The sequence below is a fragment of the Meles meles genome, chromosome 11, assembly GCF_922984935.1.
Source record: "Meles meles chromosome 11, mMelMel3.1 paternal haplotype, whole genome shotgun sequence".
Lineage (NCBI taxonomy): Eukaryota > Metazoa > Chordata > Mammalia > Carnivora > Mustelidae > Meles > Meles meles.
The window spans coordinates 21,230,296-21,255,257 of NC_060076.1; the positions used below are offsets into that span (position 1 = coordinate 21,230,296).

Consider the following 24,962-nt stretch of genomic DNA (forward strand, 5'->3'; position numbering starts at 1 on the left):
TTATGATCATCTTAACATATCCTGAGGTGTTATTTGAAAAATTCAGTTTTTATTTGTGATAAACAAGACCCTCAGCCACTAGGAATAAAAAGGAACCTGTTTACCCTGATAAAGGTATGAAACTACATCATACTTAGTGTTGTTAAGAGAATCCTATCCTCTGAAATCCATAATGATGCAAGTATGTTCAATCTCATTATTTCTATTCAACTTTGTACACGAAGTCCTAGTCAGTTCAGTAAAGCTAGAGTAAGAAATAAAAGGCAGGGATACCTGGGTGGCTGAGTCAGTTGAACGTCTGGCTTTGGCTCAGGTCATGATCCCAGGGATCATGGGATCGAGTGCCACATCCGGCTCCTTGCTCAGAGGGGATTCTGCTTCTCTCTGTGCCTTCTGGTCCCTCTGCTTGTGCTCTCTCTCTGACCAATAAATAAATAAAATATTTTTAAAAAAGAAAAGAAGTAAAAGGCATACATGTTGGAAAGTAAAGAACAAAGCTGTATATATAGAAAGTTCTAAAAAATTACTAAGGTTGTAGGATACAGGTTAAGCAATATATGCAAGACTATTAACACTGAAAACCACAGAACGTTGTTAAGGGAAATTAAAGGGGCCTCAATAAATGCAGAGAGAAATCATGATATATATGTTTTGGATGACTCAAAACTGTTATGTGAATTTTTCCCCAGATAAGAACCTGATTTCAAGAATGGCTATTAAGGGGCTCCTGGCTGGCTTGGTTGGAAGAGCATGGGACTTTTGACCTCAAGGTTATAAGTTCAAGCTCCACTTTGGGTATAAAGATTACTTAAAAAAAATAAAAAATTTTTTAAAAAGAATTGCTCTAAAGCTGTCGTAATCAAGACAGTATGGTGGTAGTATATGGTATATGTTTAGTTTGAGAGGTGGGGGGTTTGGAGGGAGGACTGACTACAAAGGAGCACCGGGGAACTTTCGGAGATGGTGGAAATGTTCTATATCTTGATTTTTGCAGTATTTGACAAATTGCATTTAAAATGTAGGTGGAGGGGTGCCTGGGTGGCTCAGTGGGTTAAAGCCTCTGCCCTCAGCTCAGGTCATGATCCCAGGGTCCTGGGATCGAGCCCCGCATCGGGCTCTCTGCTCAGCGGGGAGCCTGCCTCTCTGCCTACTTGTGATCTCTGTCTGTCAAATAAATAAATAAAATCTAAAAAAATAAAAAAAAAATGTAGGTGGATTTTATTATATCTAAAGTATAACCTAATAAAGTTGCATTTTTAAAAAGATCCGTATTTGTAGGATAGTTTTCCTGGTGGATTTCTTCAGTTTCGAGATGGGAATATATGAATTTTTAAAAGTCTCTTCTACTTATTTTTTCGGAACCTGACTAATATATAGCAGGCATTCGGTAGTTTTAAATATATTGTTCAATAAGATGCAGGGTTTTTACAAGCTAAGTATTTTGAATGCTGATTTTCATAATAAAAATTTTGGAAAATCTCTAATGTATTTTGTACAGAGAGTAATTCTTCAAAGTTATCTATTTAATGCATTATAATTTCCTTGTTTTCTGTTGACTTTTAGTAAATTATGGCCATGTGATTGGTTATATATTTTCCATTTTTCAGTGGCTATAACCTTTTCTGGAGTCATCTAGATGAGTAATTCTTAGATTTTTAGATTTCATAGAATAATAAAATTTTTAGTTAATTTTGAGCAATGTCTTAAATTTTGCTAAGTAAGCACATCAAGAGAAAAAAAGTCACTGTCACCTACAGTCATCATTTTAATACTAAAGAAGTGGAAAGAACATCACTTTCAGGTAACACAGTCCTTCCTAAGAAAATTGAAACATTATTGATTATTATATGCTAGGCATTATACCTAGTATTTAGAAATTTTTTATTTATTTTAGAGCCAGAGTTCAATCAAGAGTGTGAGCAAGAGCAGGGGGTGGGGGGCAGGGAGAGAGGGAAAAAGCAGACTGCGTACTGAGCAGGTATCCTGATGGGGGACTTGAGCCCAGGACCTGAGCTGAGGATAGACTCTTATGTCTCAGGTCATCATGACCTGAGCTGAGGGTAGACTCTTAACTGACTGAGCCACCCAGGTGTATCTACGTCTAGTATTTAAATATGTTACCTAATTTAATTTTCAAAGTACCTCTATTATTATACTCATTTTTAAAAAAAGATTTTCTTTATTTATTGGACAGAGACACAGGGAGGAAAGGAACACAAGCAAGGGTAGTGGGAGAGGGAGAGGCAGGCTTCTCACAGAGCAGGGAGCCTGATGCAGGGCTCGATCCCAGGACCCTGGGATCATGACCTGATGCTTAACAACTGAACCACCCAGGTACCCCTATTATACTCATTTTATTGGAAAAGAATGTGAGGCTCAGTTATGTCAGGTAACTTGGTTAGAACAGGTTGTCTGATTTAATAGCCCACGCTCTTTTTTTTTTTTAATATTTTATTTATTTGACAGAGAGAAATCACAAGCAGGCAGAGAGGCAGGCAGAGAGAGAGGAGGAAGCAGGCTCCCTGCGGAGCAGAGAGCCCAATGCGGGGCTCGATCCCAGGACCCTGAGATCATGACCTGAGCTGAAGGCAGAGTCTTTAACCCACTGAGCCACCCAGGCGCCCTATAGCCCATGCTCTTAACATAGCTCAGGCACTTTTATAATTCAGAACAATTAACCTAAAATGGTAGGTTTCTATAATTGTATTTTTTTTTTTTTTAAGATCTTAGTTATTTGAGAGAGAGAGAAAGGGGATAAGCGAGGGTGGGGGGAAGGGAGAAGTAGACTCCCCATTGAGCAAGGAGCCCCATTCAGGGTTCAATCCCAGGACCTTGGGATCATGACCTGAGCCAAAGGCAGACACTTAACCCACTGAGCCACCCAGGTGCCCCAATTGCATATTTCTTGATAAAAATTTGTTACCATAGTTCTTTATTTGATAGTCTAACCCGAGCTCAAATACCTGTATAGTTGTTTTTATTCACACAGGTAATGATTAAAACCTCTGTTAAAGAAACAACCTTCTAAATGTTCTTTCATTTGTTTTGGAATATTCTGGGTAAGCTGATAAAATCCTCTTGCTTTTAGGGTGTTTTTCCAGTCTTAACACCTTGTGCTGATTAAGCAAGCACAAGATTGTGGTACTATTGTCTCCCCATCTAGGCCTACCAGGAGAGTGCAAAAGGGCACACCCTGTGCCCAGCTTTCACTCCTATCTAGAGCATGAATTAGAGTGTTCTAATTTAGTGACAGTGTTATCATTATAATCTACTTAAGTCTGCACATACTTTGAAAATTTATGTTAATGTCAAGTTGCTTGTTTTTTTCTAGGAATGGTAAGACATTTTGAGATTTTTGTGCTAAAAAAAATAATTAAACTTTAGTTTGAATGACACGTTTTACACTTGCTAGCTGTGTACAAAAATCACTTATTTTCTGAACCTCTGTCTCTTCATCTGTTAAAATTAGTAAGAGTTATCTCATGTATATTTTTGTCAACTCAAATGAGGCAGTATAAGTGAAAACAGTGTGAAAACTAGAAACAAAGGGACATTTTAGGTGGTTGGAAGCCCATCAGGGTGTTCAAGGCAAGATAATGATGTGATTGATACACTGTTTTAGTTTGGTTAGTAAGTTGGAGCTGATTGGGGCTAGAGGGAGAGTGAGTAGAGGAAGGCAGAGTGGAAGGGAGAAGATCATAGGTGAACTTAGTGACATCGAGAGTGGACATGAAAAATGTAATCAGAAAATCAATATTTCTGGGTACTTATGAGGTGGGAAAAGAATTTCTTCCTCCCAGGTTAATTTGCAATAAATATTTGACTGCCTATTATTTGCGGTCTTGGTAGGCATTTGCTATATACAGGCAGAGCCAGTAAGGACCTGTAGGAACTAGTAGTCTTTGGGGTCTGGGTAGGATGCTGCCTGCATTCATGAACAGAAAATTTGGGAGTGAGTCCTCATTTGGGTTATTAAGTCAACTTACCCACTTGTAAGCAAGTGAGTTCTGTGCCACAGATATGGTTACAGAATATTGCCATATAGTTTTTATGTGGTCTTCATGTTCTTTGTTTGCAGAGTTCCATTAATGTTTGGAAAATGACAGTTTTAGGCATTTGGGAAGATTGTATTTTCCTCCTAATAGTGTTAAGTATGGTACTATTTAGCATTAAAACAAACAAACAAACAACCCCACTGTAGGGGGTTGAGAGGAATCGGGTGGCTGGGTGATGGACTTGGGGAGGATACGTGCTATGGTGAGTGCTGTGAATTGTGTGAGACTGATGAATCACAGACCTGTACCCCGGAAACAAATAATACATTATATGTTAATTTTTTAAAAAACACTATAATGAAACTTACGGCTTTCAGATAATTTGCATTCATTCAGTCATACATGGTGCTATTTTGGGGGAAAAACATTTCTGAATCTTATGTACATAAATTTGAGTATTCATTATAGACTTGTCAGTTCTAGTTATTGTCAATGTTAAAAGGATTTAAATAAAATTTAGCTGTAAACTCAGCTAGTGGATTTGTTTATTGTATAGCAGTGGTTCTCAAACTTCAGATTGCACCAAAATCATATGGAGGGCTTGTTAAAACTTAGGTTACTGAGTCCTAGCCCTAGGTTCTGATTCAGTAGGTCTGGGGTAGGGCTGAAAATTTACATTTCTAACAAGATGATGCTTACGTTAAGATCTATTGTTGCATAATAAAGAATAAAATTATGTTAGGAAACAACAATTTAGCTTCTAAAAAATACTTCATAAAAAGATCAGTAAAAATAAAAATGCCTAAGAAATAAACTTAATTTTCATAATGATACAGTTCAAATCCAAATCCCCTCAGGATGTGGTAAATATAAAATTTCTTTTATAATCTTTATTAAAAGTTATTGTTCTTATCTATTTAGCACTAGAACAAATTAGAAAAATATCTTTAAAAATACATAGAGACATTATAAAATTGTTCTCTACTCACAACAAATAGTTGTCTATTTAGAGGTATAAATATGTAATTTATTTAATGTTTTTCCTTGAGGTTAAAAATCAGAATTGAATTTTTAACTAATTTAATACTTGCACTGAAAAACCAAAAACAGCCATTCATTCATTGAAGGTGGATGGTTTGTTTTCCATTGTCCTTCTCTTCCCTGATCAGATCCATAGTGTCCTGAATTTCAAAAACTAAAACTGTTGGCAGGATGAAACATGACAATAGGGTTAATGTAGTATGTCAACTTAAATTAGTTTTAGTAATTTCAAAAAATCTTATATTTTTTTAGCTAATGGGAATGACAACAAGAAATTTAAAGGAGATAGACCTCCCTGTTCGCCTTCCCGTGTTCTCCATCTTCGCAAAATTCCAAGTGATGTCACCGAAGCAGAGGTCATATCATTAGGTCTACCATTTGGCAAAGTTACTAATCTTTTGATGTTGAAAGGAAAAAGCCAGGTATGTAATATTTAAAGACTGAACCACAGTGATTATCTCTGGGTATTAGTGCTAAAGATGACTTTTATTTTCTTGAACTTTTCTATGTTTTCTGGATTTCATTTTCTTTAGATAGTTTTTTAGTTCTTTAGATAGATAGAATTTTTTTATGCATGACAGGAACCAACAAACAAAAATATTAACACAGGACATAGAATTATTTTTTACTCAGTGACTTGGCCTTTTCTTCCTTAACAAAAAACCTTTTATATTCTTAGTTATAGAATAGTTTATGAAAATACCCTTTGATTATCAGAAGATCAAGACACAGAGAGAGAGGATATAAATTATACCTTATTTGGCAATTAAAGAACATTTAAGTTTTCTAAAATCTTTATAGAAATGTGTAGTATATTTTAATTGTAGAATTAATATATAGCTTCTTTAATAATTCAGAAGAGACTGTTAGAATTTTTTCATTTCAAAAGTTAATAGGTTTTTCTTAAGATGAATAAAGAAACTTGCTTTTGTGGTGACCAGGACAAAAATATAACACTTTTTATGTTAATTTGAACAATTGCCTACTTTCTTGTTACAGCTTAGACCCCACTAGGGTGAATTCTTTAGTTCTTTCCCAGTTTTTGGTTGTCCTGAAAATCTTTTATGCTGAGCATTGCTGTAAGAAGACAAAAAATTTAGGCCCCAGACATTGTGTAATACATTGTGATAAGTCCCTATTTCTTAGAATTTTCATAAATAAGTTTAAGAAACATAAACCGATTTATAAATAGATTGATATGTGTTGGTTATGAAAGAGATTGGAAGATGTCTGATTCTGGCCCTTTAGTAAACGAAATAAACATTCCGATTTAGTTCAGATGAAATTATTTAAATCTGGAGAGGTTAAATAACATGTCTTAGTATTCAACTTCTGTTGTGTTTACACCTCTGTCTTACATCTTTTGGAGATCGTGCATGCACTTGGATCTTTATTTTAACTCAGTTGCCACTGTTGAGAATAATATGGTTTGCATAGTTTTAAAAGAGCCAATGTGGCCAAGTCTAATGGCTGTGAGATGTATCATGTATGTGTATCATGTATATTATCATGTTTCATGGAGTATATTCTGTACATTCTTTCAAACTGTTACGAGGAGCAGCAGGCAAGATCACACTTTGTCTTTGTCTCTACTACTGGTTTGGGGTTTGTTATTTATCTGTAGTGCTGACTGTTATGTTAAGTGCTTGTCTTTGGATCATAAATCCTGTTTTGAAAATATTTTGTTAGTAATATACTTTAGCGAGAGAGTTAGAACTACTAGGAACTACCTAGCCGTTAGGACTAGGTATAGTCTTTCCTTTGGTACTTAGAGGTAAAGTGTTGAGGGCAGCCTGGGGGATATCCGCACCAGCCTTTCTGTGGGTAGTGACTTTTGATTTTTTTCTCCACTCCTTATTATGAAAATGGATTTCTCTGCATACTTTGGGAAAACCTAAATAATTCCTTTACTGGGCTCCATGTGGACAAAGTTATTTTTGTGTGTGAATTTTTAGGTTGTATATACTTTAAGGAAAAATTTTCTTTCTTTTTTTTTTTTTAAAGATTTTATTTATTTATTTGACAGAGATCACAAGTAGGCGGGGGGGGGGGGGGGGGCGGGGAAGCAGGCTTCCTGCTGAGCAGAGAGCCTGATGCGGGGCTCAATCCCAGGACCCTGAGATCATGACCTGAGCCGAAGGCAGAGGCTTAACCCACTGAGCCACCCAAGTGCCCCGAGGAAAAATTTTCTGTAACAAGAATCATGTATTCCAAAGATGTTTAGCTTTTCTTTGTGTGACTGTTAGACATTGAGTTTAGTTCTTTGCATTTATGAAGGAGTTTTCAGAAAGATACTGTTCCCCCATAGAGTGAATATTATTAGCAAACAATTTATAAATTCTTTGTTGAAAAGATGATTAAAAACCAGATAGGAAGTATTATTTAGCTATTTTGATTACCTTGATCATTTTTAACCTCTTAGAAAAACTACTAAGTATATTACTGTTACAATTGGGTGGTGGTTTTAAATTGCAGTGTGGACATTTATTCCTTGAAGATGGTGGAGTTTTATCTATTTTGAATTGATTAATGATATTTGATCTGCTATCACATGGCTAACATTACTACTTCATAGATATTGTTAAACATTTAATTGGTTCACTTGTGACATTTGATTGATACGGTTAAGCATCACATTTAATATTTGCCAAATAGAAACATTTAGCAAGTAATATAACTATAAACAAATAAGTATTTTGTTTTATAGATATTTGCCATTTTCTGTGTTAAGTAAATTTTGTTGTTAATAAATACACATTTTTATAAATGAAATATTTTATGCATAATTTGAAGTGGTTACTGTACACTTGCTAATTATATACTCTGTTGTAATGAAAAAGAATTGAATTGTCTAACCAGAAATTTGCATTGATTCAATCAGGGGTTCTTCCTGCATTTTAAATGTGAGATTTTTTTTTTTTTTAAGATTTTATTTTTATTTATTTGAGAGAGAGAATGAGAGAGAGCAGGAGAGGGAGGAAGATCAGAGGGAGAAGCAGACTCCCTGCTGAGCAAGGGGCCCAATGTGGGGCTCAATCCTGGGACTCTAGGATCATGACCTGAGCTGAAGGCAGTCACTTAACCAACTGAGCCACCCAGGTGCTCCTAAATTTGAGATGTTCTTACAGGTAGTTCCTAGGGGTCAGAATGGTTACTATTTGTCTTCCTAACAAACCATTAAGATAGGGTGGCGACAGCCCCAAGATGCCATATAGAAGATAAGATGTAAGTCCCAAGGATCTTCTTCCATCTCAGCTCTTCCTATATTCTTTTTCAAATATCTGATATGAGTACAATGATTACAGATACAGATATTAAAAGGTGAAATTCAGTTGAGTAAATTTTGAACATTTTATTGGCCTTTATTCAGCAATTCATGAATTGGGAAGCATCCCGTCTAGCAGATGGAAAGGACCTGTGAAGAACAGTGCAAAATGAAAAACTTTTATAGGGAGAATGGGTGAGACAAGGAAGTTACTAGCAGAATGAATTGTGTCAGGCAAGTTCACCTTCCTTTAGTGATGGTTGGGGGGTCTGTCAGGCAGATAACCTCACTAGTGCTGACCAGGTAATTCCAGATGGACTGGTTTAAGATTCCACTCTTGGGAGAGGTTGAAACTATAATTGTTAGGTATTAAGTCTTGGTTGATAACGGGTGATATTATTTTGGGCGTTGATGTTTCTTTCCTTTTTTTTTTTTTTTTTTTTTTTTTTTTTTTAGGATTATTTATTTGTCAGAGAGAGGGAGGGAGCGCAAGCTCCCACAAACAGGGGAGCAGGAGGCAGAAGGAGAAGCAGGCTTGCTGCCAAGCAGGGAGCCCCATGCGGAACTAGATTCTAGGACCCTGGGATTGTGACCTGAGTGGAAGGCAGATTTTTTTTTTTTTTTAAGATTTTATTTATTTATTTGACAGAGAGAGAGATCACAAGTAGGCAGAGAGGCAGGCAGAGAGAGGGGGAAGCAGGCTCCCTGCTGAGCAGAGAGCCCGATGCGGGGCATAATCCCAGGACCCTGAGATCATGACCTGAGTCAAAGGAAGAGGCTTAATCCACTGAGCCACCCAGGCGCCCCCGGAAGGCAGATTCTTAACCAACTGAGCCACCCAAGCATCCCTCTCTCTTTTTTAATACAGATCTGTAAAAAAGTGACTTGAATGACTCAAGTCAATATTGACTTAATGTAGAAAGTTCCCCCATTTCCCTGATTTGAACAATTGAGCCTTTGGACCCGCATGCTCTTTTTAATTGCATAATAAACTTAATTGTATCATAAAGAGTTGTTTAGTAAAAGGTAAAGGAGAGCAAATCATTATGTCCCCTCATCTTTGGGAAATTTTTCTTTGGGAAAGAACTATTAAATCCCAACCCCCCCGAAAGCATCCATTTACAGTGCTGATGCTCACCTTTATTTTTGCCTTTTTAATTATTTCTAGATTTTAGAGAAATAGAAAAAAGAGAAAAACCAAAAACTACATGAAATCATTTATTCAGCTGGCAATTTCCCAGTCCCAAATCCTTTATTGAACCCAACTTTTCAAATGTGTTTTCAGTTAACATCAGTGATACACTTGGAAGCAAAAGTCTTTTCATTGAAGTTCTTAGCTGTCTTTCAAAAACATGAGCTTTCACTTTGTTTTCTTGTGTTTATTGCAGGCTTTCTTAGAAATGGCTTCTGAGGAAGCTGCGGTTACTATGGTGAATTATTACACTCCTGTCACTCCTCACCTTCGAAGCCAGCCTGTTTTTATTCAGTATTCCAATCACAGAGAACTTAAGACTGACAATCTACCTAATCAAGCTGTAAGTATTAAAGGCATTTTAAAAATTAGTTACAAGAACACACTGTATAATAAAATAGAATTAATTTTCTGTTTTTCAGAGGAGAAAAAAAATCTTGTGATTTCCTTCATGTTAAGATGCTTTATTAGTAAAGACTGTGTGTGTAAATTCTTACCTGAAGGCTTAAGTAGTACTACTTAGAAATAGGTTTGAAGTTCTGATATTAGGAATTGTGTTAGTTTTCCCTTGAAACTTTTTATGAGTAAAAGAAAAACTTATATTTCTATCTGTCTCTTAAAATTTCAGATCTAAAAGGAACTTTTCACAGAATATACAGACTCCATAACAGAGGCAATAAGAATTTGAGGGAAGCTTCTGTAGTGATGTTAAGTAACAGAATTTAACATTTAAAATGTTAATAAGAATTTATATAGAAACATTCATTAAATATATTTTGACCCTTCTAGATAAACGTGGAATGTAGAATATCAACATCTCTAACCTCATTTTTCAGTTTTTGATATAGTTCGTGTTGACTTTTTCTGTGTCTCTCCAGGTTGATATGTAGTAGCTAAAGTAGTAATTTGAAGTTCTTTAAGGGTAGAAGAATTGATCCACAAAGCAGGAAAGAGGTTTTTTACTATGTTAAGAGCAAGTTTGGCCCCTATATTCTTGCTCTAGGCAAAAGAACTCCACCAGCTCTTTAAATTTAAATTATAGTTTTCCACATTCTTAAAACAATAACTTTTCCTGTGTGTAATCCGTAAGTTGTTCTAAGAGCTATTAACGATATATAATAACCTATATAAACTTAGTATTTGAGATGTCAGATACTACATTTTTTTACATACTAGACTTTTTCAAATGAAATCTGACTTATAAATTCTTAATAGCTTACATTCTCATCGTAAAACATTGAAACAATCTAGAAAAGTGAAAAATAACAATAACAACATTGAAAATAATCCAGTTATCCAGAGAGAGCTAATTAGGTAACATTTTGCTAACAGTTTGGTGTGAACCCCTTCTCTATTCAGATGTATAATTGTCTATGTATATAATTTTATATCAGTGGAATCCTAATTTTTTTTTAAAGATTTTATTTATTTATTTGACAGACAGAGATCACAAGTAGGCAGAGAGGCAGGCAGAGAGAGTGGGGGAAGCAGCCTCCCTGCTGAGCAGAGAGCCCCGATGTGGTGCTCCATCATCCCAGGACCCTGGGACCATGACCTGAGCCAAAGGCAGAGGCTTTAACCCACTGAGCCACCCAGGCGCCCCAAATCCTAATGTTTCGAAAGGTGTTTTTTTCTATGTAATATGTCATGGATGTTGTTTCATAACAACAAGGGTAGAATTACTTCATGATTTTTAAATGAATGCTTAATACTCCCTTCTATAAGATTGCCACAATCTATCAGTGTCTTGTTAATAGACATTGAAATTGTTTCCAGTTTTTTGCTTTTACAAAAAACACTATAGCAACATTCTTATGTATCTTAGCACACTTGCAACTTTTTTTTTTTTTTAACATTTTATTAGTTTACATTTGTGGCCTTATGGATTGCTTTTTTAAAAGAATATGTCTTACAGGGCCACTGATAATGTGTGAGCAAGCAGTTTTCTTGTCTTTGTTAATACGCTATGTGAGAAATTACATCTTATTGTTGACTTAGTATTTATTTGATAATTTATAGTGATTTCTGTTAATGCAGTTTTTTCCTGGTAAAATATATAACATAAAATTTACAATTTTTTTTAAAGATTTTATTTATTTGACAGAGATCACAAGTAGGCAGAGAGGCAGGCAGAGAGAGAGGAAGGGAAGCAGACTCTGTGCTGAGCAGAGAGCCCGATGAGGGGCTCGATCCCAGGACCCTGGGATCATGATCTGAGCCGAAGGCAAAGGCTTTAACCCACTGAGTCACCCGGGCGCCCCCATTCTACTTTCTGTCTCTGAGTTTTGTCTGCTAATACAGTTTTTTTAAAAAATACTTTATTTATTTATTTGACAGAGATAGAGAAAGAGGGAGAGAGTATGAGCCAGAGAGAGAGGCAGAAGCAGACTCCTTGCTGAGCAGAGAGCTCAACTCGGGGCTTGATCCCAGGACCCCTGGATCATGACCTGAGCTGAAGGCAGACTCTCAACCGATTCACCCAAGAGTCTCTGCTAATACAGTTTTTAAAATATTTTTATGCAATAGTTTGATCTCTTTAAGATTATATTATGGTTTTTGATTTTGATACCATGCTCATAAAGACCTAGCGTAGCAACATTTTAAAACTCTTTTTAACTTATTCTCATACTTTTATGTTTTAGCTGTTTTTACTTTAATGTTTAAATTTTTATTTTATTAGAAATATTTGGAGTTGGGGAGTGAAGCTATAGGTTTTGTCTTTTTTTTTCTTCTTAACTCCCAGTGACCATTTTCTCCCTTACTGTTTTTTTTAATAACCCATTTATTATTATCCACTCATGTGAAACTTGTCCTTTGTCAAGTTCTAGTTTTCCACACACTTGCTTTCCCCTACTTACAATATACATATATATGCTTTTCTAGACATGCATACACATTCTGCTTGCATGGCCCTGATACACTCTCATGTGTGGGCTGCTCACTTGCCACGTACTCAGTGTCTAATCCGGACTATCTTTTGGATTCCACTCTGCTCCATTCCTGTTTCCATGTCCCTAGGGCTAATGACATCTCCAGTATTAATATATTATTGAATAGGGCTGTCTCTTTTCAGCTGTTAGATATTTACTGTATTTTAAAAATTTGGGACACCTGGGTGGCTCAGTTGGTTAAGTGTCTGCCTTTGGCTCAGGTCATGATCCCAGGGTCCTGGTATGGAGTCCCGTGTTGGGCTCCCTGCTCAGTGGGAAGCCTGCTTCTCCTCTCCCTCTTCCACTCCCCCTGCTTGTGTTCCCTCTCTCACTGTCTCTCTGTCAAGTAAATAAATAAAATCTTTTTTAAAAAATTATTCATTCATCTTTTTTTTTCACTTATTTCATTTTATTTATTTTTTTCAGCGTAACAGTATTCATTCTTTTTGCACAACACCCAGTGCTCCATGCAAAACGTGCCCTCCCCATTACCCACCACCTGTTCCCCCGACCTCCCACCCCTGACCCTTCAGAACCCTCAGGTTGTTTTTCAGAGTCCATAGTCTCTTATGGTTTGCCTCCCCTTCCAAATTTTTTTTTTTTTAATAAACATATAATGTATTTTTATCCCCAGGGGTACAGGTCTATGAATCGCCAGGTTTACACACTTCACAGCACTCACGATAGCACTTGGGGAGGGTAAGTGCTATCGTGAGTGCTGTGAAGTGTGTAAACCTGGCGATTCATCTTTTTTTTTTTTTTTTAAGTAGGCTGCATACCTAGCATGGAGCCCCATGCAGGTCTTGAACTTAGAGCCCTGAGATCAAGACCTGAGCAGAGATCAAGAGTCAGACATTTAATTGACTAAACCACTCAGACACCCCCAACTAGTTGCTATATTTTATTTATTTCTTCATATAGAATAGAATTATTTTGATAACTCTTACCCCCTCCCAAATTGGATTTGGGTTGATTTTATAGATTAATTTGAAGATAATTTACATATTTATATTACTCTCTCATCCTTTGGAGGAGGAAGTTATATTTGTCTCCTGTATTTCATTAGAGCTTTTAAATTTCCTTCATATAAGTCATGGAAGTTTTCTTATTAGTTTGATTCCTAAATATGTTAGTATAAGTCTTGAAGAAGAAATAAACAATTAAATAAAACTCTTAAAGACTGGATTATTCTAAAGGGAAACTGTGAGAAATCCCAGTTGCTTGGCAACCAAAGCCAGCCGAAATGACCTAGTTTATTCTTAGATAGCCTTGATTTCTTCCCAGTGCCCTTTCTATTTTGTTACTTTCATGCAGTTTTTAATGCATTGATGTTTGATAAACTATAATAGTTTTTCATTCAAAGTCCTGCACCAAAGTGGAAGTCAGAATTGAAAGTACCTGTTTGCATATATAAAATGTACCAAATGTCTTTTTATTCTGACAGCTCAAAAAAACTGATAAATTACTATTTCATTTATCTTTTGTTCTTTGAATAACAAGATAACCCAAAACATGTACATAACTTCTTTTCCAGCCTATGGACTTACTTGCCAGAGGGTCAGGTGAATGTCAAATATTTTTATCCTTTTATTTAAACTACAATTACTGCTAAAAATTTAGAGCATATTTTGAGGTACAGCGTTTGAGAAATATTTTTTTTAATTATAGTCATTGTGGTATAGACAGGCGTTTTTGACCTTGTGGGTGAACATTCATAAATCTGATAAGATAACCATGGAAGGATTTTTCCCTAAAAATGTTGTCCTAAAAAAATCATCAAGCTATACACTTAAGGTCTGTGCATTTTATGGCATATTCATTTCCATATCAATTTTAGAAATGTCCTTTTCACATTATCCAGGCACATTTAAATTTTATATGAAGTATATTTACCCTCCCCACAACAATAAAATATTTGTTGATTTTCCAATCATACTACTGCTGTTTTCTTTAAATAATAGTTAATACAACTATTCCACAAAGTTTGTTTGTAAAATATTTAAAAATAAGGGGCATCTGGGTGACTCAGTGGGTTAAACGTCTATCTTTGGCCCAGGTCATGATCCCAGAGTCCTGGAATCGAGCCCCCTTGGTCAGAGTCCCTCCTCAGTGGGGAGTCTGCTCTCCCTCTGCTTCTCTCCTCGGCTTCTGTGGGCTCTCTCTAATAAAATAAGTAAAATCTTTTTAAAAAAATCTAAAACTTAACTCCCATAATAGGAATTCTACCTCATAATTGTAGCATCAAAGACACAGAACATAAGTCAGCTATGTGACATAATCTCTTTATATTAAAAAAACATTTCTCAGGGTGCCTGGGTGGCTCAGTTGGTTAAGCCTCTGCCTTCAGCTCAGATCGTGATCCTAGAGTTCTGGAATCAAACCTCTTGATGGACTCCCTGCTCAGCAAGAGTCTGCTTCTCCCTCTGCCTCTACTCCTCCCCTGCTCCTTCCTCCCTCTGTCTCTCTCTCTTAAATAAAGAAGAAGAAGAAGAATAAAAAACCATTTGTCCTTTTCCCCCCTGACTTTTCAGTTGCCCTTAGTGGAGAATATGACTCCATTTTATTTATTTTTTAAAATGTTTGCCTAATTAAAAATTGAAACTGCAAGGCGCCTGGGTGGCTCAGTGGGTTAAGCCGCTGCCTTTGGCTCAGGTCATGATCTCAGGGTCCTGGGATCGAGTCCCACATCGAGCTTTCTGCTCGGCAGGGAGCCTGCTTCCCTCTCACTCTCTCTGCCTGCCTCTCTGCCTACTTACGATCTCTCTCTGTCAAATTAAAAAAAAAAAAAAAATTGAAACTGCAGAGTTACTTGCAAAATAATTCTGTCTTCTTTTCATGTATTATTTTCTCAGATTTTTATTGTCAAAAACATTTCTTGCGTGCCTGCTATACAGAGACCTTTGTACGCAGTGCACTATGAAGTACTAATGCAGAATATATTGAGAACTGTAGAGTGATTAGGACAATATATACCAGGGCTGCTTATACTTCTCCATTATAGTATTCCAGATTCCCAAGAGGAAGAGTGAAGGAAGAGGAACTATAAGAACGAGAATAGTAATATTAGTAGCAGTAAGCATATATGTAGAATTGTTTGATAAAAAGGATTGGTAGGGGTGCCTGGATGGCTCAGTGGATTAAGCCTCTGCCTTCGGCTTGGGTCATGATCTCAGGGTCCTGGGATCGAGTCCCGCGTCGGGCTCTCTGCTTGGCAGTGAGCCTGCTTCCTCCTCTCTCTCTCTCTCTCTGCCTGCCTCTCTGCCTATTTGTGATCTCTCTCTGTCAAATAAATAAATAAAATCTTAAAAAAAAAAAAAGATTGATAGAATGAAAGATGACATAATAAAGTGAAGTCAGCGAGGTGAAGTTTACTTTTGGTTATGCAGGCTTACTTTTATGAAGATTTAATCACCTTAATCTAAGAGAAGAAGCCATTATTCCACTTAGATCCTCTCTATGATGACGTCTTCCTCTAGACTTTCCAGAGTAGTGTTCAGTATGGTAGTTGCCAGTTATGTGTGGCTAAATTTAAATACATTTAAAAATGAAAAACCTGCGGCACCTGGGTGGCTCAGTGGGTTAAGCCTCTGCCTTTGGCTCAGGTCATGATCCTCAGGATCCTGGGATCGAGCCCCATATCGGGCTCTTTGCTCGGCAGGGAGCCTGCTTCCCTCTCTCTCTCTGCCTGCCTCTCTGCCTACTTATGATCTCTCTCTGTCAAATAAATAAATAAAATCTTTAAAAAAACAAAACAAAACAGAACAAAACCTAGGATGCCTGACCGGCTCAGTCGGAAGAGCATGTGACATGTGATCTCAGTGTTGTGAGTTCAAGTCCATATAGGGCATAGAGATTACTAAAAACAAATAAACTTTAAGAAAAGAAAAAAAAAATTTAGTACCTCAGTTGCACTTGGCACTTCTCAAGTGCTCACTAGCCACATGTGGCTAGTCACTATCATGTTGGACAGTGTAGATATTGAACATTTCCATCATCACAGGAAACTCTGTTGGAGTTTATCTTCCATGTCTGTGCTTACCTTTTGTGTGTATATGTGTGTGAGAGAGGACAGTTGGAAATGCTACTTTAATGTTCTTGTCTCCTAATTCTAACTTCTGTGTCAGTTCTGGGTCTTTTTATTTTTTAATTGACCCCCACCTCACCCTCATCTAATGATAGGCTCAAAGTGGAGGTTTGAATCAGTTTTCAGATTTGAAAGCAGTAGAACCCTTTTCCTAAATAAACTCTTACGGAGGAGCCTAGTGTGAAATAGATGAGATGAACTGCTGTGTTTGAAGCAGGATTAGGATGCTCAGTTTTCCATATGCATGGCAATTTTTTAAAGAGCATAGTTTTGAAAACCAATGGTATAAAATTTTCAAGTAATTATTCATATACTATTCTTAAAGATGATGATTCTTTGGAAACTGGATGTTAGGCACTTTGTACATTACCTGATACATAAAGGTCTGTAGGGCCTAAAGATGCTGTTAAAAGTATAAAAAAGGGGTGCCTCAGTCCGTTAACCATCTGCCTTCGGCTCAGGTCATGATAGCAGAGTCCTGGAATCAAGCCCCGTATCAGGCTCCCTGCTCAGTGGGGAGTCTGCTTCTCCCTTTCTCCCTGCCCTTCCTCCTGCTCCTGCTTTCTCTCTCTCTCAAATAAATAAATCTTTAAAAAAATAGTACATACCTCATAAATTGTTTTGAGAATTAGAGATATTTGTGTAGTGAGTGCTTAGAATGATGCCTGCACATAGTGTTCCATAAATGTTTAATTATAAATAAATATTGTCGTCTTACTAAAAAGGAGAAGAAGCTTATCTGCCTGACCCTGCTTTTGCCCTTACATCTCATGCCAGGCTGCCCCACCATTGAATTACTACCTTTTTACCCCATTCAGGCCCTCATGGTTCTGGTCTTCACTTTGCTCAGACAATCTTCACTATATTAGTCCACACTGTGTGGACCCTTTCCTGACTGTCCTTGGGCTCTGACAGTCCTGCCCAGGCTGTTCTCCTCTGGTTGTCTTTTGTACCCTTCTTCTGTTCCTCAGGTTCTTATATCTAGCAATGAGCCACCCCCACACATAGAAGGTTCATATCTTGTTTGGGCTCATGTTCCCCTTGCCAGGCAGCCCGACCACACAGATGTTCTCCTGACATTGCTTGGGTTCACATGATGCTCATGCCAGGGTGCCTTCCAATAGGGATGCATTCCTAACCCTCTCTGAACCACTATAGGTTCTCTCTTTCATATTTGCATCTAGTAGATGCCACCCAAAGGTTTTAAAACTCAGTTGTGGGGGCACCTGGGTGGCTCAGTGGGTTAAAGCCTCTGCCTTCAGCTCAGGTCATGGTCCCAGGGTCCTGGGATCGAGCCCCGCATCAGGCTCTCTGCTCAGTGGGGAGCCTGCTTCCCCTCCTTCTCTCTCTGCCTGCCTACTTGTAACCTCTGTCTGTCAAATAAATAAAAATATTAAAAAAAAAAACAACTCAGTTGTTTAGGGAGGGAAAAGGAAGAGGTACTTGAGTGGTTTCTAAGTCATCTGTAATGTTACTTTCACATTTTTTTTCTTACTGTCATTTCAAAATTAGGAAATAAAAGGGCTCCTGGGTGGCTCAGTTGGTTGAGCATTCAACTCTCGGTTTTGGCTCTGTTTATGATCTCGTGGGTAGAGGGATCGAGCCCCACGTCAGCTCTGCACTCAGCGTGGCGTCTGCTTGGGATTCTTTTCTCTCCCTCCGCCCACACTCTACCCCTGTTCGCACACACGCTCTTTGAAAAAATTAGGAGATAAAAATCCATCTCCAAATTTTCCTCTTCACCATGTGTTGTTTTTTTTCTCACTCAAGTAAATTTAAGCACCTTTCTTAAATATTGTGTCATTGTTATATGAAAGCAAGTCTTTGAATCTTAACTGATTACAGATTTAGGATATGTTCATCTAGAGAAAGTAGATATGTATATTTTTGTTTAACTATATTACTTCATAGTACTCTACACCAACTGATTTTTAGGATTCATGTAGTGCTTCAGTGTAACTAAAAGTTCTCATTTTGGATCATTTTATAGAGAGCCCAAGCTGCATTGCAGGCTGTCAGTGCTGTCCATTCGGGAAGTCTGGCCCTTCCTGGAGCTCCTACCAATGAAGGCACAATCCTACCCGGGCAGAGCCCTGTGCTCCGAGTAACTATTGAAAACCTCTTTTACCCTGTTACTCTGGAAGTTCTTCATCAGGTAAAGTGGAATAACACTGTTAAGAAAAGAGACACATGTGACCTCCATAACCCTTGATGTTTTATTATCTTTAAAATTTTTTTGGTTGTTGATTTTGGTTGGTATATTTGTTTAAATAATAATAATTTTTTAAAAAGCCTCCAACATCCTGTTTCAGGTGAGAAATAGTATCAGTTAGAGATAAATTTTTTTAAGGACTTTATTTGTTTGTTTGACAGAGAACACCAGCAAGGGGAGCGGCAGAGGGAGAGAGAGAAGCAGACTGCCTACTGAGCAGAGAGCCCGATGTGGGACTCGATTCTAAGACCCTGAGATCATGACCTAGCAAAGGCAGATGCTTAAACTAACTGAGCCTCCCAGGCACCCTACAGATAACTTTTTGATAGCCTCCTTTTTCTAACTAAAATGCTGGATTTAAAGGGGGTATATAAGAAATTCTTATTACCTAAGCATGAAAATGAACAAATTATAAAATCCTATAAAAACCGCTAGTAATAATTATTCCTAGAAAGTTAAATCGATATAGAAAATAACTTATTTCTTTTGACTCCTTTCATATGAGTATTTTCGTTTTAAAAACTCAGAAAGGTGTGTGATAATTCTGCATATGTAAAATAGAAGTATCATATTAAGTACTGACTGATAGCCAACGTAATTTTCATAGGCTACTCATTAATATTTCTAAACTGTTGTGATAAAAGACACTCCACCAAATCATGGCCTACTATGAATATATTGAATTTAAGAACTGGAAATTCACTTAGTTATATAATTTTATAGTGGATAAAACAGACTCCAGTAATTGATTAATTGAATATTGTATATGTGCTGCCAAAGCGAGCACGATTAATTGAATATTGTAAAGAATAATTGAAAAGCCAGTTAGAACTCAAGCCTCCTGATTTGAAGTACAGTGTTTGTTTTGTGTGCTTGTTATATTTTTAACTAATGCTCCATATATACACATATCCTCAAAATGTACAGTTACTTGGTAACCTGTATGCATGAACATTGGCAGCTAGCCCAAAACCTTCAGTTGGTTTTTGTCCTCTTTTGCTGCATATTGATTCCATTTCATTATACCTGTCAACCCATATATCAAAATGTTAAAACACTAAAACATGCTTATTTCGTATTTATATCTCAATATATATTGCATAGCATGATACCAAGTCAGTCCAGAATCATTTAATTGTTTTCCAGACCTTTGGATTTACACCACTAAGTGAAGAATCATAGGGGTGTATATGTGCACGTGTAGTTAAGAATTGAATTGCATTCCATCCTAGTCTCACATTTTATTGATAAGGAAACTGGGGTCTTTAAAAGTTGTTACTCTCCCACAGTCTTTGTACTAATTGGCAATAAAGCTCAGATATAGTTCCTGTGCCATGCATGTAAATACCAAAATATACCATTTATTAGGCCTGCTGTGTTCCCTATGATAGCTTTTTGCAAGCCATTTTCTAAATAAATGCATTTGTGAAATGTGTCTTAGGGAGGGCTCTAACAATGTTATCCATAGCCACCCTCATTCCTTAAAAGGGTTCAACATTTGCTTAGGTGATTGGCTTCTTGGTTCTGGTAGATTTTCTTCTCTTGTTACCCCAGAGTGTTACTGAACACTCTGTGATCCATCAGCAACATTTGCTTTTGTAACTGTAACATTGAAGCTATTGCTATCTTACTTACAAAAGGTGTTTTTGTCCCTGTGGTCAACGTTGCCATCAAACAGCCTTGAACTTAGCCACCGTCATGTGGTCCTGTCCCATCATTCCAGTTACCGTTTCACCGGGAGCAGTAACAAATCTTGTTTCTCTCCCAAAAGATCACAGGGTCTTTCAGGGTGAAGAGGAGTGATTCTGAGAGTCTAAGTAGTAACCACTGGGGTAAGACTCTCAGCCTTTCAGCTAATTGCACTCCATTCCTGTTGCTGGTGGAATAAAACCAAAGTCCTTATTACTAAGACCCTTCAGGTTCCCATATGCAGACCTCTCCCCTTCTCTTTAACCTCTTTTCCTAATATTTTGCTTATTTAACCCCAGCTTTTCTGGCCCTTTTATTGTTTCCCCTTCCCCCAGTTAATTCCTGTCTTAGTCCATTTCTATTTCTTAGGCCTGGAGCACTCTTCCCTGAGATAGTCACTTAGTTGAATCTACCTCATTCAATTTTCAGGTCAAATTTACCTCTTCAGTCTTTCTCTAATTATGTTAAGTCCTCTCCTCCAGCACTTTGTATCATTAGCCAACGAAAGTGTAGAATAGCATAATGATTAAGGATACAAGGTCTGGAGCTGGTTTGAATCTTGGCTCTGTCACTTACTGTCTCTATAACCATGAGCAAGTAACTTACCCTCTTTGTATCTTTTTATTATTTGTATGCATTTAAAGCCCCTAGAGAAGTGTACATATTAAGGTATATATTTGAAAGGTACATATTAAGTGCTCAAGAAATGTTAGCTGTAATTATCAGATGCCAGTAAATTGCATTTGATTGCATTACTAAATTGCATTACTATAATGCTGGTAATAAACTGATCTTTGCTCTTATTGTCTTGTCCATTAAGATATAATTTCATAAGTAATAGCATAAAATGTGATGAATATTGTGATGAAGGAGTACATGGAAGTGTGGATTTTGTTGCTTTTGTTATAATTAATTAGCAGATTATTTTATACTTTTATGTTTTATACTTTTTATACTTTAATACTTTAGCTTAACTGTTCTCTAACATCCATTGAAGCTAGTGTTTTTTCTTTAGCTCATGGTGAGGGGATTGAGTTGCTGAGATGAGAGCAGTGCTATTTCAGATGAGGAAGGCTAAGGGAGCTTTTCAATATGACATTTGAGCAGAGGCTTGAAGTATGTGAGGGTATAAGTTATGTATACATGTGGTAGCATAATGATCTAGTCGAAACAGGAAGTGCGGAGTCTCTAAAATCGAAGTGTGCTTAATGCGTTGAAATATCAGAAATGATATTTGTTGTATGAGACTATGTTGTTGTAGTGTAAGAAGTAGGAAGGCCATAAATGATAGAGTCTCAGAAGTGTTGGGATCCAGCTGATGGGAAGCTATTAGAAGATTTTGAGTACAGTAGTAAAATGATAGATTTATGTTGCAGTGAAATCACTCTTGTTGCTATGTTAAGAATAAACGTATGGGCGTAAGTGGACGATCTTGGCATAGTCCAGATGAGAGATGGTGAGACCCACATGAGGGTGTTGTCAAGGAAGTGATGATAATGGATGTGCGGATGGTTTGAGTAGATGTGGATTATGAAGAAAAAGAAAAGTAATCAGGAATGCGTTTCAGACTTTGGGTGTGAGCCTCTGGTAAAATACAGCAATCTTGTACTACGATAGTGAAGACTGAGTGAAGGGGCAAAAAGATTTGGGGCAAGGGTGGGAGTTAGTGGTTTAGAGATGTTAAGCTTCCTGTTAGGCGTGCAAGTGGTAGATGTTGAATAGACAGTTGGTAAATAAGTCTGGATTGGGTGTAAGAATTCAGGGCTGGAAATGTGGTTATCATCAGCGTATGGGTGATAATTAAAACCATTGGATTAGATGGCATCACATAGAGTATTTGTAGATAAAGAGGACATTTATCAACTGATCCATAATGTAAATTCAACTGCATACTAAAAAGTTCCTTTGTGTGCCGAAAAAGTTCAAAACAATGTTCTCATATAATCCATTACTTCCAAGTACTGTTATTTATGGGGGACTTTTATGAATGTCCATTAGATGAATGTCTTTGGGATAAAGGACTGATCGTTTTGAATTGCAGAACAAAGAAAAATAACTTGGAAAAAGCAATTATTTCAATATCAAAAGAGTCAGTGCTAGTAATGTAAAATTCTTGTTCTTGGGGCACAGTGAATGGTTCAGTTGGTTATGCATCTGCCTTCGGCTCGGGTCATGATCTTGGAGTCCTGGGATCAAGCCCTGCATTTGGCTCCCTGCTCAGCAGGGAGTCTGCTTCTCCCTCCACCTCTTTACCTGCTTGTGCTCGCTCTCTCTCTCTCTCAAATAAATTTTAAAAAATCTTTTTAAAAATAATAAAATAAAATTCTGGTTCTTAAGTCTTACTGTTTTGTGGGGTACAAAAATTGTTGTAAACAAATTATGGCCAATACACTTTTTACAAGTGAATACAAATGAACTTTTTCAGTCTCTGGTAAGTGCTACTTTTATAAAAATCATGATGAAGATTAATTTTACCTGACTTTGATCTTAGTATTCTCTTTATCCCATTTTTAAAGTCTGAAAAGATTAAAATGCACAGAAAACAACAAGAGTTGAGTTTGTGTGTCTATGACAGCATAATAAATATATTAGGGAAATAGAGTCACAGAGTCAAGTTATTATTGTAATCAATATTAATAAATCTATACGTATTAAACTTTCCTGAATGATAATCTTATGAGACCAAATTTGTTTAAAAATTAGTATTTTGGTAATTATGAAAAGATGTTAAAATCACACTTGAGGCATTAGCCTGGATTCCCTGATGTTGGTCCTCACTTTGTTCAGAAGTATCAGAATGATTTCGTAGTTCCTCTCTCAGCAAATACAGTCAAGGGAACTTTGGATAACTCTCTATGATTAGCCAGTTTGGTCCATTTATTTTTTATTTGTTAATTTTTTAAAAGATTTTATTTATATGACAGGAGAGACAGCGAGAGAGGGAACACAAGCAGTGGAAGAGGGAGAAGCAGGCTTCCCACTGAGCAGGGAGCCCGATGTGGGGCTCCATTCCAGGACCAACCTGAGCCAAAGACAGACACTTAATGACTGAGCCACCAAGGCACCCCTAGTTCAGTACATTTATATTCTGTTAGCACATTCAGTTAAAAATCACACAACCAGACAACAGTCAGGATGTACATTATACTTGGTGTTCAAGTTAAATGAGACAAAGAATGTAAACATTAAGGAAATCTGAAAGTTAAGTGAAAATTAACTAGTTCTATGCATAATTTAGTGTAAAATTATTCCAAATTTGAGAACAAATTATATGTTCTTGCTGTTTCATTAATATTTTACATCAAAAATGTTTATTTAAGATTTTTTTTTTTTTTTAGATTTTATTTATTTGTCAAGGAAAGAGAGAGCACAAGCAGAGGACATGGCAGGCTGAGGGAGAAGCAGGCTCCCCACAGAGCAAGGAGCCTGATGTGGGACTCGATCCTAGGACCCTGGGATCATGACCTGAGCCAAAGGCAGACGCTTAACACTGAGTCACCCAGGCATGTTTTTGTTTTTAAAAAACTGTGTGCTGGGGCGTCTGAGTGGCTCATTGGGTTAAAGCCTCTGCTTTTAGCTCGGGTCATGATTCCGGGATCCTGGGATTGAGCCCCGCATCGGGCTCTCTGCTTGGTGGGGAGCCTGCTTCCTCCTCTCTCTCTGCCTGCCTCTCCACCTACTTGTGATCTCTGTCTATCAAATAAATAAATAAAATCTTTTTAAAAAAAAAACAAAACCAGAAAACTGTGTGTTGCCATAATTCTCCAATCTGGTCTGAGTATACTTCTTTACAGTTAATAATAAGCATTTACTGTGTACCTATTTATATGTCAAGAATTACATTCGGTGATATAAAAATGATTAAGACAAAGTATATACCTTTAAGGAGCTCTCAGTCTAATTAAAGGAGGCAGATAAGTAGACAAATGTATAGTACAATGTAAGTAAAACAAAATAAATATTTATATTTGAGACCAAGAAGGGAGTAATACTCTGGAAAGAGAATGAACTCTGTTTATATTTAGGAGAGGCAGAGAATTTTCTGGTGTCATTACTTCCTGAGCTGAGTTTTGGAAAAGATAAATGAAAATATATTGTTTTCGGCACAGAGTTCTAAGGAAAGGGAATACCCACACGTATAAGCTTAGAAGTCTGAAACCACTTTGTATATTTAGAGAACTATAGACAGCTGCACATTGTTGGTGTAAATAAAAAGTATCAGGAAATGTGGTTAGAGAGGAACACCAGGGCAAAATTGTATATGATACAATCTTGGACTTTAGAATACTACCTGTGGCTGCAGTAAAAAATCTGTTGCTGCTCCTTTAGCCAACACTCAGTTGATGCACTCATAATATTTAGATTGGGGGGTGCAGGTGTGTGACCACAGTTTCACCAAAGGTGGAAATAAGGAAAATACAAGACCTTTTCCCAAGAATGCTTATATCTTTTTTTTTCTTTTTTTTTTTTTTATTTTTATTTGTTTATTTACAGCATAACAGTGTTCATTGTTTTGGCATCACACCCAGTGCTCCATGCAGTACGTGCCCTCCT

The 24,962-nt window shown here is 37.0% G+C and overlaps 1 protein-coding gene across 7 annotated transcripts in view; it reads left to right on the forward strand.

The window, feature by feature from the left end:
- Positions 1-24,962, forward strand: part of PTBP3 (polypyrimidine tract binding protein 3) — a 116,290-nt gene that overhangs the window by 52,530 nt on the left and 38,798 nt on the right. For 5 of the 7 annotated variants that reach the window (XM_046023752.1, XM_046023753.1, XM_046023756.1 and 2 more), the window contains 3 exons: positions 5,289-5,458; positions 9,690-9,836; positions 18,498-18,662. In XM_046023752.1, coding sequence (XP_045879708.1) covers positions 5,289-5,458; positions 9,690-9,836; positions 18,498-18,662 — 482 coding nt within the window. The remainder of the gene's footprint in view (positions 1-5,288; positions 5,459-9,689; positions 9,837-18,497; positions 18,663-24,962) is intronic. The other 2 variants (XM_046023758.1, XM_046023757.1) reach the window with 1 other exon arrangement.